The 11844-nt window shown below is 49.1% G+C and overlaps 5 protein-coding genes across 5 annotated transcripts; 1 reads left to right on the top strand and 4 right to left on the bottom strand.

Moving 5' to 3' along the window:
- Positions 1-106: 106 nt before the first annotated feature.
- On the bottom strand, positions 107-3411 carry F5B22DRAFT_591561 (DUF590-domain-containing protein). The gene is made up of 3 exons (XM_047973860.1): positions 1776-3411; positions 1618-1726; positions 107-1567 (listed from the first exon to the last, which is right to left on the bottom strand). The coding sequence occupies exons 1-3, from the start codon at positions 2766-2768 to the stop codon at positions 576-578; spliced, it is 2094 nt and encodes a 697-aa protein (XP_047834385.1). The 5' UTR covers positions 2769-3411; the 3' UTR covers positions 107-575.
- Positions 3412-3806: 395 nt separating this feature from the next.
- Positions 3807-4906, top strand: F5B22DRAFT_633808 (calcineurin-like phosphoesterase; the record flags this gene model as incomplete). The annotated part of the gene is made up of 3 exons (XM_047976892.1): positions 3807-4333; positions 4396-4477; positions 4538-4906. 3 exons carry the CDS (start codon positions 3807-3809, stop codon positions 4904-4906), a joined length of 978 nt encoding a protein of 325 aa, XP_047834384.1.
- Positions 4907-5167: 261 nt separating this feature from the next.
- Positions 5168-6704, bottom strand: F5B22DRAFT_409010 (uncharacterized protein). Its single transcript, XM_047971548.1, has 3 exons — positions 6581-6704; positions 6028-6489; positions 5168-5899 (listed from the first exon to the last, which is right to left on the bottom strand). The coding sequence occupies exons 2-3, from the start codon at positions 6427-6429 to the stop codon at positions 5657-5659; spliced, it is 645 nt and encodes a 214-aa protein (XP_047834383.1). The 5' UTR covers positions 6430-6489; positions 6581-6704; the 3' UTR covers positions 5168-5656.
- Positions 6705-7354: 650 nt separating this feature from the next.
- Positions 7355-9060, bottom strand: F5B22DRAFT_408998 (putative peroxisome biosynthesis protein (PAS10/Peroxin-12)). Its single transcript, XM_047971547.1, has one exon. The coding sequence runs from the start codon at positions 8862-8864 to the stop codon at positions 7578-7580; it is 1287 nt and encodes a 428-aa protein (XP_047834382.1). The 5' UTR covers positions 8865-9060; the 3' UTR covers positions 7355-7577.
- Positions 9061-9137: 77 nt separating this feature from the next.
- Positions 9138-11821, bottom strand: F5B22DRAFT_591542 (uncharacterized protein). The gene is made up of 5 exons (XM_047973859.1): positions 11317-11821; positions 11111-11246; positions 10856-11039; positions 10069-10799; positions 9138-10008 (listed from the first exon to the last, which is right to left on the bottom strand). Exons 1-5 carry the CDS (start codon positions 11386-11388, stop codon positions 9668-9670), a joined length of 1464 nt encoding a protein of 487 aa, XP_047834381.1. The 5' UTR covers positions 11389-11821; the 3' UTR covers positions 9138-9667.
- Positions 11822-11844: the final 23 nt, after the last annotated feature.

Here is an 11844-nt window from a genome sequence, read left to right as displayed (position 1 = left end):
GATGAATACATACGAAGGTAGATAAGCGAAATTTTACTAAGATCTTGAAGTTAGAGATTCAATTCAGCCAGAAGGCGAGCAAGCACTTAATAAGTCGCATCATAAGTCAAATGAATGAGAATCGTTTATCTACTTCGAACGTTAGACTCTCCCTATCTCTCCCACTTCCCCATCGCCGGAGACTCGGATAGAAGTTTGTGTGAAACTCACCAATGCTATTATTTTACCCTGAGTCTGACTAGTAACGGTACAACAAACCTCATAGCATCATTCTCTCCCACCGTAATGAACACACGCCATAAGAACCATGTGAATTACAGACCCATTGGCCAATACGAACTCCCGTACTTCAGTCGTTACCCATCTCCCAGGTGATCTATTAGGCTCATCATAGCGAAATTAAATCCACTCATGGCTGTTTCTTTCGCGTCAAAACTCGCTTGAATTGGGGGTTTCGCCCTGGATATAAGCTCCTTGCCAATCTTTATAGTGTAATCCATGCTAGGTTGCCGGAGCCAAAATCTGTGAATGATGTGAGCGACGCTCAATGGAACGAACGACGGACTTCGCGGACTTTACATCTGCTCTGGCGTGCTGTTAGCGCCCTCGGACAGGCTCTTCGCCTCCCTCTGCAGGGCGGCAAGTGTAATCTTCTCTCCCGCATCGATGGTAGGAGGGGCAGTGTCTTTCATTGCGTCTGGCCCAAGCGTTTCCTCTAGAAGCTGTTTCCGAGTAGAGTATCTCGCAACCCTTTCTTTCTGGAGACCTGGGCTATCTATTTGCGCTAGGGAATAGCTCACAGCATACTGCGTCCCAAGATACAAAAATTCGGAGAAGAGAAGAGTGATCAACAGGCCGACGACGTTCACGTTTGATGGATCGCCACCTGGGCCTTCACTTTCGCCGCTGAAAAGGAACACGAGGGCGGAGCTAACAATACTTCCTGTCCAAGACAGGAAACCTAGGGCATTCAACCAGGGACCGATCGAATCGGATCTCCAGGGAATTGGACGTTGACTTGTCATAGCAATTTTCATGGCGTCAGATCGGAGCTCAATCCAATTGTTGATGAAGAATGCTAGTGGTGTCAAGGGCCAGATAGATGAGAAGAGAGATAAGTAGCCGAACTGGACAACCATTTCGCGATAGTCGATAGCAACATCATAGACATCGAGCTTTGCTTCTTCTCGGACCCTCTGCAAAAATTCGTGCTCCTCCGGCAAGTCTTGGTTTGACGTAGCACCCTGGCCTATACGTTTCGTCTTCACCTTGCCCAGAACGGTTCTCTTTAGGTAAGGAACCACAAATTCTAGGGCGACATTAACAAGCTGTGCAGTAACAGCAAAGTAGACCATCTGGCTTTTCAGTCGATCAGGATTAATGCTGAATTCTTGGGTAACGATCGACTTCTCGCTAGAGAGCGTCCTAGCGGTAGATGCGAAAATCTGAAGATATGGCACCATCAAGTTCCCAAAAGGCATGTAGACAAAAGCCGATAGGAATAAAGGCGTATAGGAAGTAATGAAATTGATGATAAAAATTTTCGTGATGAGAGCAGCTTGGTGCGCTGTAACAGGTTCTTAGTGAGATGCCTTAGAATCAGGTTGGGCTCATTACCATCATTCGTTTTGTAATTCTCACGCTCGGTGAGGTTTTCGGCAAACTTCGTTAAAATAGCCGTCAGGACTGGCAACACGCTGCTTAAGATAAGAGTCGGGGCAAAAGTCTGTGGGTTTGTTAACACATATCTATCGGCGAGCGAACTGATCACGCACCAGGTATGATTTGAACGGTCCGTCATATACTTGGGTGAGGAAAATCTCAACTCCGAAACAGAAAACATACAGTGCACCCAATATGAGAACGCAGCCAATTGCGAATGGGACCTGAAGCACCTGTGTTCTTAATCTCTTTGTAGGTGGATAGTGCTGAACCGGTTCTCCAGTTACAGGATCAGGAGCCTCATAGTCCCACTGAAATTGGGCTCGGGGATGCTGAATGCGAGAGACGTTGCGCACGCCCCATTGGACGGCCAGATCAACCTCCTTCTTCTTCCACCATTCAAAGAAAACGACAGACCAAAGAGCGGTGCCAATAGAGTAGAGCCACGAATATCGTCCGAGAATGAACCAGGCCCCGAGCCCAAAAGCTGCGGGGAATACTTGGAAGGCAAAATATGATCGCATGAAGGCGAAGTAAAAGGCTACGCTCTCGCCAAATTTGTCGCGGATTCGGTCAAGATCCCCGTCATCCACAACGTATTTTGTACTCAATTCTTTGATCCAAGATTTGTTGAAGGCATCGTCGTGGATAGGAAAAATTGACGTCACCTGCTTCCACCGCCCTACCTGCGGTGTGATGCCAGCTCCGCCTTCACTCTTGGGCTTTGTGATCAGCAGGTATACCAGGCGAAGTCGTTCGGCTTCAGTGACGGGCTCTTTCTCGAAAGCCTTGCTGATGTCCTTCTCTGGTGCGAAAGTCCGCACGCTGTAGAGCCAGTCTTGAACCCTCTCTCTGTAGATTTGTGAAGCCAGGTAATCATTGGATGCTACCTTGACAAATACTAGCACTGAAGAATCATCGCCGTGTCGCACCTCGGTGGCAAGCCCGACCTTTGTAAGTGCTTCGATGAGTTGGATGAAGCCAGCCTCAGCCTCAGCTTTGTCTGGATGTATGCTGTAGCAGATTACATAGTCGACGTTCATGTTCTCCTTGAGCCCTGCAATATCAGCGCCATCGGACGCGGAGAGCGCCTTGCGGGAGCTCATTATTTGCGACCAAGAGACCAGAGGAAGTACTCTGGGACTTTCTTCAACGCTCACCAGGGATATGTGTAGGGCTCAAACCCCAGCGGAGAGATTGACTAGGTAGGTAGTCTGAAAAGTTGGGCTGGGATTGGTAGTGGATTAGCTGGACTATTTATATTCCCATAGGTAATTAGGTATTCAAGGCAGCCGGCTTGGATGGTAGCCGGTGTTACTGGAGACAGGATGATGAGGATCTGGGATGGACAGAACAGAAGACACAATAAAAAAAGAACAGAAACAAATGAATATGGTAAGCCCAGTCTACTCAAGCTGATTGTGTCGGACATCGTACATCGGCTATGCGGCTAGCTAGGGAGTTAGGTAGGTAGAAATTCAGGATATCATGAACCTGCCATTGGCCGCTAACAACGTCATACATGCAGGTAGACTTGAGTGCTTGCGGCGCTGCCTTTAGTGTCTTTAGCACACGCACGTACAAGGACAGTGCCGGTAGTACATTCGTACGTGAGTTGTCCATGCACATGGATTTACCTAGTACATCGTATGCATCGCCATGGTGTGTACTGTAGATAATAGAACCTTATAACCTTTAAATTGCACGCTATCTTATGTTAGGTATTTATCGTAGAGGGATTATTGAGCGATTCTAGCTTTGCCTTCTTTCACTACCTACCTAGGTAGGTAGGTACTTTCTATAATATCATGAGGTGGGGGTGATTGGGTCTCCACTATAGCCCTACAGCTAGTACTGAGCCAGGTACGTGCTGCTACTTGGTGCCTACTGTAAATGACGATATATCCCCACTTCTACTGGTACTTTTAGGTATCTAGGTAGGTACATACTAAGTACATATGTTGGTAGACTGGGTTAGTACGGTTATCGGCATACCTACCCCTGCCTGCCTAGGTAACATGGAAAGGCAGAGAGAGGTATGTAGATAGCTACATACGGTACCTACCTACCTAGTGAGTACATGTAGGCGGTGATCCAAGTTGCAGCCACTACATCAACATCATCAAAACATTCATCTACAGATCATGGGGCTATTGGTCAAGGTTGGCCTCCGTCGGCGTATGAAATGGGAGCCGCGAACAGCCCTCGACTGGTTTCTGGAGTCCCCCTTACAAGGCATCATATATCTCCTCTATCCCGTCATCTTATGGCTAAGAGGGAATCCCGTGAGGCCGCCAAAGAATAAGGCACCGATCAAAGTCGTCTTCCTCTCCGACACGCACGACTCCGTCGTCCAGAAAGTTCCAGATGGCGACCTGCTCATCCATTGTGGTGACATGACCAACGACGGCACGGCCGCCTCTATACAGAAGCAGATAGACTGGCTTGCCTCACTCCCTCACCAGCATAAGGTACTTGTGTGCGGCAACCACGATAGCTGGTTTGACTTGAACTCACGCACCGAGGAGGACACATTGGGACACCGCACAGTCGACTTGAAGACGCTCCATTATCTTGAGCGCAGCTCTATTACTCTTTCATTCAAGGACAACCGAAAACTCAATATCTACGGGGCTCCTGACTTGCCTCAATGTGGAGGCTCAGAAATGGCGTCAGTCGCCCCAAGTTGGCTATAGTAAGATGTGAGACTAGACTGACAATACACCTGAATAGATTTCAATATACTATTGATCAACACCCATGGAAGGGCACAATACCCTTTGACACTGATATACTAGTAACTCATACACCTCCTGTACGACAAAAGTCATCCGATGTCTTAAGATGTGACCTCAAAACTGATCAATATTCACAGATGCTTCATCGAGACCTCTCTCTCGGCTGTCCCGGCTTGCTAGCAGAGATCTGGAGAAAGAAGCCCAAGGTCCACGTCTTCGGGCATGTCCATTGCGGTCGTGGGCTCGAGGCCGTCTACTGGGATGACTGTCAGAAGGCATATGAAGACTTGATGCTCCGTAGAAAACGAGGACCTCTTTACGACATGATCCCCAATCCTGGATGGATAGGTGCGTTTAGGGTTTTATATCACGCCGCTAAAGGAATTCTTTGGCAGTGGTTCTGGCTAGGCGGTATGAGCAATGGCAGCATCCTGATCAATGCTGCCATGCAAGCTGGGACTTCGGGAAAATTGACGGATCGGCCTCCTTTCACAATCGAGATATGAAGAGATCTTCGACTGTCGTTTTATGCAGTATGTCACCATTTATAACTTATCTAAAATTAGGCATTTACGTACCTATACCAACACATGCATCGAGTATCTAATTTCGTAGTAAGTTCTCGGATCTTCACAGCCCCCCGTCTCTTTTGTCCCAATTGGGAGATATCAAAGCCTCGAATGGTGTAGGGGATAAACTACCTAGTCGGTGACAATGCCTCCCCTGGTGAGGAAGTAGGGTCATAGGCAGCCGACATTTACCGGTTAAGAGATACTAAATTTGTCCCGGAAATCCAATATTGAAGTTCTCATGCCTTGTTCTCCTTAATCCCGACGCAGCCATCGATCCTAGATTCAAGGGGAGACTCGATGGTCATAATATGAGATTACAGCAGACACCCCAGGATGATTTAAACTTGTGTCGCTTATGAGTTGAAAACCAGTCATCGAAATGATTCTTCAGTGACCTCATTCATTTCATTCCCCACAGTCAGGAAGAAGGGCATGATTGTAAGAAACCTTGATTAAGTATAGATACAAACTAAACTGGCTAATGGAAATCTCTAACAAGTCAAGGAAATAGACCCCCTTCGCCCGCAGACGTATCTGGGAATTTCATCTTCCCGTCTTTTCAAGGGGTATTCAAAGCAATGAAGACTTTTTGGTTCCATTCGTTAGTCAAACATCCCATTCTCGTCTCCCTAACACGCAATTCTTCGCTCAAATACCCAAGCCCGCCAACGACAAGTCAGGCGTTTAGCACTGCCTCCAGACGTAATCCCAGCTTTCGGCGGTTGCCGTGTTGGCGTCCTTGCCAAAGTAAGCGTACTGCTTCCCGGGGGCATCGAGGGCGACGCGGAAGTTGACGTTGAGGATGCCAAGGAAGCCGTCGGATTTGGTGCAAGGGGACCAAGCCACTGAGCCAGCTTTGGCGGTCCTGCTGATGTCTTGGTCGAGGCGGGACGACCCCGTATTAGAAATGGTACCGGAGATGGTGTTCTAGGATCACGCGCACATGTCAGTCATTTTGTCTTAATTCTCTCTAGTGGACGCATGGTCTGCGTCGTAGAAGGAGCAGAGAGGCGGCACAGGGAACGTTAAGTAGAAAAAGGCACAAATTTCCTTACCGTTGTACCCGCGTTCTCACTCCAGTAGCTCGTTAGATACCATGTGATGCTTGCACTGGGATCGAGGACGAGGTGTCCCTGAATCGTAGCACTCTGGATCCCGACCTGCCAGCCCGACGAGCAACCTGTAGCCTGCAGGTGAACCTGGCAGGCTGTGTTTGCATTCTCAATACCCGGCAAGCTGGCGGAAAAGCCGTTTAGTTTGAACCCAATGTCGCTAAATCCAGCACCCGTGCGCTCGACGGCCGGCGATGACGACGGACATCCGCTTCCGCTATAGGAAAGAGACGTGACACGCGGTTGCGCGGCGGGATCGCGTGCTGATAAAGGTATTGAAGCAGCCGTTGCGATATATGTCAAGGATGCGAGGAGTGTGGATGAGGAGAAGCTTGGTAGATGCATTATGGCCGACTTAGATTTTTCTCAAGTAGTGGGTTGTTGTAGGCAACGTCGTAACAGTTCCTGAGTGATGTAGAGAAGAGTTTATGTGATGAACCGATGAAGTTTATTCTGTTGGAGATTTGGGTCTGTCTTACTGTCAAGAGATAGGTACCTTGTGAAGAGGAACATCTCGCCTTTATAGACGATCCACGGATGTTCTGAATGCCTTCGCTGCTCTTGCACTAGTCGTCCGAATACAGAAAGATCTCGCGGAGGCAATACTGAGACCACCCTCACGTCACACCCATATATCACATGATAGGTAACTGCTATCCAGTCTAGCCTTGCCACCTCGGCCGGTTCGTACACCTCGCTGCAGTTCCGCCATGGTTTCTAGGCGGGTCTCTGCAGATCAGAAAACCGAATTTCTAAGTGTATAAAACAAAGAATCCGCTGTTGCCAGTTAGAACAGTTGGGAGGATTACGAGCCAGGCGTAAAGGCTAATATGGATAAAGTGGTAACCACATTGTTACTGGTCCCCGGGAAAACCAGAGCCTCCCAGGTCACAAGGCCCCTGGAAAGTCTGGTCAAAAATAGCACGCGAAAGCTTCTAGTCTTATCCGTCATAGGTAGTCGAACTGATTGATGCAACGTAGGCCCGCCCTGGTGCAAGGATACCCGTAAGTCTGGACTCAAGAACGCAGTCCAGGCGTGAGCCATCATAAACAGCCAAATGTCAATTCATAACCCTGCGTTTGAAACAAGATTGATCGGGCCATGAGGTATATTCAAGTCCTCTGTTTGTGAGACAATCATCAACCTGTTTCCGGAGCACGATGTCGCGGAATTAAGCTTGATCTTGGATCGTTCTAGATCATACATGGAGCACTATTTCGGGAACAGCTTCTGCTATTCCGCAATTCCCCACTGCAGGATAATTAGATGCTAACTTTCTAGGCCGGTCGAAATGTGATTGCAGCCGCGTCAAATCGAGATACCCTTATAGTAGGGTTCGTACTTTGGAGTGATTATCAGTTAGTAATGAGTCTTGGTATGCTGTGCTAGGTTTGGGCACCTAGGATGACGACCAAACGTATCAACTGAGTAGCATGATAATCATACAACGTCATTTAGGCCCGTGAATATTGGTAGAAGTCCTCAGAATATCTTAGACCATGATCCGTCTTAATCCCTCAGTCCCTCCAAGCACACGTCGTCCTGTGACGGCACAACGACCTTTACCACTGTCCCATTTACCAGCTTTATCGACCATGAACTCTTCTTGTCGCTGATGTATTCCTTCAAGCCATTTATGTATACAAGCGTAGCAGTACACGAATCCGGTCTGGCAGGCTGTGGCGGTTGTAATCTCATCCTCACATATAGGGCATAATTCGGAGTTGTCTGGACGCGATACGGTGAGAATAGGTAGCAAGGATGATGTGGCAATAGGGGCATTCTCAGCCAGCGGTGTTCGGTCAACATCTTCTTGCTGGTTCTTGTGCTCAACTTGCTTGCTTTGCTTTAGTTGTAGCTTTGTGCCGAGTGCTGAGAGTCCCGAAACAAGAGGAGGTGGTAACTCAAGATTCTCTGCAGCCTTCCTTGATAGCTGCTTCGCAAAATCAGATGCATACCACCACTCTAAGAATTTTAGTGCAAAGATGCTTGTTGGCAGTAGCACAGATAAACCCCCCAATATTTTTGGCCCCATTGTCCTAGGGTTAAATATGCTTGTTGGGCCCGGCGGGTTGCCTGTCTTGGGTTTACTTAGTGCTTCGATAGCTTGGAAGTCGGCGGCATTCATGCGGCGCATCCTCGTGCCAATAAGCCATAGGAAAGGGTTGTGGAATTTGGTATTATCGAAGAGGTATGCCAGATTGAAGGCGATAATACTAAAATAGTAGGCCGCGTGCACGCTTGGATAGACGTTCCGTATGAACCACTTGTAATAATGCATGATCCGCTGTCTGATGTTCGGGCGCGGAGGCATACGCGTGTAATTGGTGCCGAGGAGGGCTCGAGGGGCCTCGATCTCGTGGCTCTCGTCCAGCTTGCGCTTCAAGTAGGGAATGGCGACCATAACAGCGAGATTTTTCCATATGTCCTTCTCGCTCAGCTTGAGAGTGTCGCGAACGATGCCCGGCGCAGTAGCAGCGGCGCGCGGAATCTCGGCTTGCAGAGCTTTCTCTCGCTTCAATCCATAGAAGTGCTCGGTGAAGCTGCCGCCGCGCGTACGAAGGTAGTGGCGCTCGACGACGAGCATGGCGAGCGCGTATAATTCATCGAAAGAGTTCAAGGCGCGGAGAAGGTATCGAGGGTATCGTTGCGTGGCGACGGTCAAAAGGTAGCGAAGCGTCGGGGGCAAAAGGGCGTTTAGCTGATGCTCGGAAAGCAGCTCGAATAGGGACGGCTTCTGATCGTCGAAGTTGCCTCGGAGGGCTGTGATGAATTCCATTTTGAAGTGTAAAGTGGTATTCTCTTTTTGCCTTTAACCTTCAACCTGGCAGATGTTCAAATTAAAAGTCAACGTCATAAAGCGGCCATATTCCAGTCCATCTGTTGTCAGGCTGTCGTATCGAAGTTACCGTCGTATCTGCCCTTGCTGCTATATGGCTCCAGAGGTAATGAGGTAGGTATGTACATAGTAAGTGAACAGCCGAGGTATGGGGAGCTACTGTACTGTACTAAATTACGCAGGCCCACCTATACCGTGACGCGCTTGTTGGGGGAACTATCGCATTGCACTTTAGGTGCCTAGTGTACGTGCACAATTGCACAATTATATCGACCTATGTTGGAATCCCGGAAGAATGCCTTTTAATTGATACATATCTACTGATTGTTCTAAACAAGCCAAGGGAAGAAAGGCGAGCGCGTTCTTCGACTACCTACCTATCCGCTGTGACACTGCTTTTTTTATATGTAATTATCTAGGTAGATAGACTCTACTCACTTATGGAACTAGTCCGCTGTTGAGGAGGTTATGGAGGTGTGGTAAATAAACTGTCAGTAGCGTTATTCCATTGCAGAGAGGTTCTTCACTTTTATCTCATTCCCGGTCCGTCGGAAGCAGAATTCTCAAGCCGATTTCACATATATCAAGGGCTAACGCGATCCCCTTCATCTTTCCTGGAATATTCAAGTCCCATTCCTCATGTGATGCATGTTCGCATCTTCATCCCCCCTCAAACCACTTGTAAATGATGGGATGTTTTGTTCTAGGGTAGTCCCATGGCCAAGTCGGAATACTAGGGTAGCTTAGCTATTCAGATAGTTCCGGATCGCCCCTTGTAGCCGAGTAGCCCCTTCGCCGAGCGCGCTCGTAAGATTGTCAAGGTCATCACCAGCAGTGATGCCAAATTTGCGAATGAAATCTTTGGCCGCAGTCTCAAGATCCCCATAGTCTTCAGTAGCATCTTCCTCCTCTGGCCGGCCAAAATAAGCATTGGAAGAAATGGCGGTCGCTCCCTCGAAACCTTGGAGGCGCGCCTTGGCCTCTGACTGAGCGTTGGGGTCGTATGCCCCTTTACCAAAAAATTCATCGGATGAGATACCCTTTTGGCTTCCAAATTTGTTCCTTGCATAACGTTCTTCATCCGCTATGAACCAGTTAGCACGGTAAAACAGAATGCAGAATGAGCACGGCCAACAGGACATACCTTCAGGAGCCGCCTTCACAGGGCCGACTGAACCAAAACCACCGGCATTCTTCTTGGTTGGCGCGGCCGCGGCTGCCTTGCTGCCTCCAACTTGCCCGAAACCAAGCCTTCCAAAACCCATACCTAATCGCTCTACCTCAGCAGCAGACTTCTGGCGAGTATGGTTGGAGCTATAGCTGCTCGCGCTTGGGGCAGTTGGCGAAACAACGTTGGAAGCCTCGCCTTTGGACGATGTAGTTGCAGTGGTCTTGGCTTCTGCTGCTTCGGCTTCAGGATCGTAACCAAGCTTCTCAATTCGCTCAGCCTCTTCTTTCGCCCGCTTTTCGGCTTCATCAAAGTCAATTACGTCGGCAACCTTCTTTGCCCCAAGTTTCGTGGTGGTCTTTTTTGCGCCAAGAATATTGGCCTTGCGGGGTCCAGTAGCGGTTGTCTTTCGTAACGCTGCAGATGTAGTGATTTTGCTAGCGGCAGGTTTGGCTTCAGACGACTCCTTGGAGAGAGGCGAGGCTGATCTAGCGATATCTTTTCCATTCGCGCCGGCGTTTAGGAAGGGGGAGGGCGTTCGGCCGACTACTGGGGGGGTGCCAGTTCGCGATATAGGAGGAGTGGGCTTCTTGATGGAAGGTTTATCCCATGAAGAGAAAAAGTCGTCGGCTGGTTCGCTAGCCGGAGTTGATGAGTTCCCGGCACTGTCACCCGCAACATCGGTGATGACAACTTCTTCAGGATATCTAAGAACCCAGCTATGTCAGCTACAGCTTAACGGCATAAGAGAATCTATGCTTACTCAATCGCATCACGAGCAGCTCGCTTCTTCAGCTCTTCTTTATACTTGGAAGCCGCGGGCGACTGGTACTTGGTTTTTGGGTCCTTGCTCGCGAGCGCCGCGCTACCTCCGTTGGAGCGGAAGAACTTAGTTGCCGACTCATTGCCGCCTACTTTCATTACGCGAAGCTGATCCCATTGCCATTCTATTGTTCGTTAGTGTCACGCCGCAGTGATACGGAAGCCGGGAGTCTGCCGTCAACCCATGGAAACGTACGATCGAGGTTTGTAGAGCGCACGAATGAGATGTGCACGCCGAGGTTACGATGGTTGGAAGAGCAATCGAGACATAGATAGATGCCAAAAGGGACAGAGGTCCAGGTTGGGTTGTTCTGTCCGCAATCAAAACATATCTGGGAGCGGTCAAGTATTAGCAGAGAGGAACGGCGATGTACAGAGATTTGCATCTAGGTTATCGCTCACTTTGTTGGCCTGCTTTGTCTTCAACTTCTCGAATATCTTCTGAGATTGCTGTTTTGTCGCCAGCCCACTCATCTTGTTGAGGCTGTCTACAGAGGCCAGGTGTTAATCCACGGGTGTTGCGGTTTGTGTGGTAATTCGGTGAGCTGGGCCAGTTCGGCGCAAGAAGGTCGTTTACAGCGGGCGGGAGAGATCGAAGAGGAGAATGAGGGAGAAGAAAGATTCAATAGTCGGAAAAGTCGATCAAGATAAGTTCAGGAGTTAGGAGTACCTACCAATGGGCCAGATTTCAGATGCTGCAGCGGTCACCAAAAGCCGCCTCAAAGAATGGCCCCACTGGATTCTCCCGCTTCCAATCTTCCAAAGCCTGCTGCGCTTGCTTGCTGCCCACTTCCAGCACTACCTAGGTAGGTACTTACTTGAGTACTTACGGTAGGTATGTAGGTAGGTTAGGTAGCTTGGCAGCCTAACCGTGATAGGGCTGGCCAAGCGCCAGCGACAGCTCCCCCACAATTGATTGCTGTCTGTAGG

This window comes from Xylaria bambusicola (genome assembly GCF_022495145.1).
Source record: "Xylaria bambusicola strain CBS 139988 unplaced genomic scaffold F5B22scaffold_5, whole genome shotgun sequence".
Lineage (NCBI taxonomy): Eukaryota > Fungi > Ascomycota > Sordariomycetes > Xylariales > Xylariaceae > Xylaria > Xylaria bambusicola.
Note: the sequence above shows the minus strand (reverse complement) of the source record. Positions and strands in the feature narration are given on the sequence as shown.

What these genes read in the sequence shown, in the direction of transcription:
- F5B22DRAFT_409010 (XM_047971548.1), bottom strand. Translation starts at nt 6,429, where the DNA reads ATGCATCTACCAAGCTTCTCCTCATCCACACTCCTCGCATCCTTGACA. An exon ending in GTGAGAACGCGGGTACAACG is followed by an intron (nt 5,900 to 6,027) that starts GTAAGGAAATTT and finishes GCGTGATCCTAG; the next exon opens with AACACCATCTCCGGTACCAT.
- F5B22DRAFT_591542 (XM_047973859.1), bottom strand. Translation starts at nt 11,388, where the DNA reads ATGAGTGGGCTGGCGACAAAACAGCAATCTCAGAAGATATTCGAGAAG. An exon ending in GCGCTCTACAAACCTCGATC is followed by an intron (nt 11,040 to 11,110) that starts GTACGTTTCCAT and finishes AACGAACAATAG; the next exon opens with AATGGCAATGGGATCAGCTT. An exon ending in GCTGCTCGTGATGCGATTGA is followed by an intron (nt 10,800 to 10,855) that starts GTAAGCATAGAT and finishes CTGGGTTCTTAG; the next exon opens with ATATCCTGAAGAAGTTGTCA.
- F5B22DRAFT_408998 (XM_047971547.1), bottom strand. Translation starts at nt 8,864, where the DNA reads ATGGAATTCATCACAGCCCTCCGAGGCAACTTCGACGATCAGAAGCCG.
- F5B22DRAFT_591561 (XM_047973860.1), bottom strand. Translation starts at nt 2,768, where the DNA reads ATGAGCTCCCGCAAGGCGCTCTCCGCGTCCGATGGCGCTGATATTGCA. An exon ending in GACCGTTCAAATCATACCTG is followed by an intron (nt 1,727 to 1,775) that starts GTGCGTGATCAG and finishes ACAAACCCACAG; the next exon opens with ACTTTTGCCCCGACTCTTAT. An exon ending in GAATTACAAAACGAATGATG is followed by an intron (nt 1,568 to 1,617) that starts GTAATGAGCCCA and finishes AACCTGTTACAG; the next exon opens with CGCACCAAGCTGCTCTCATC.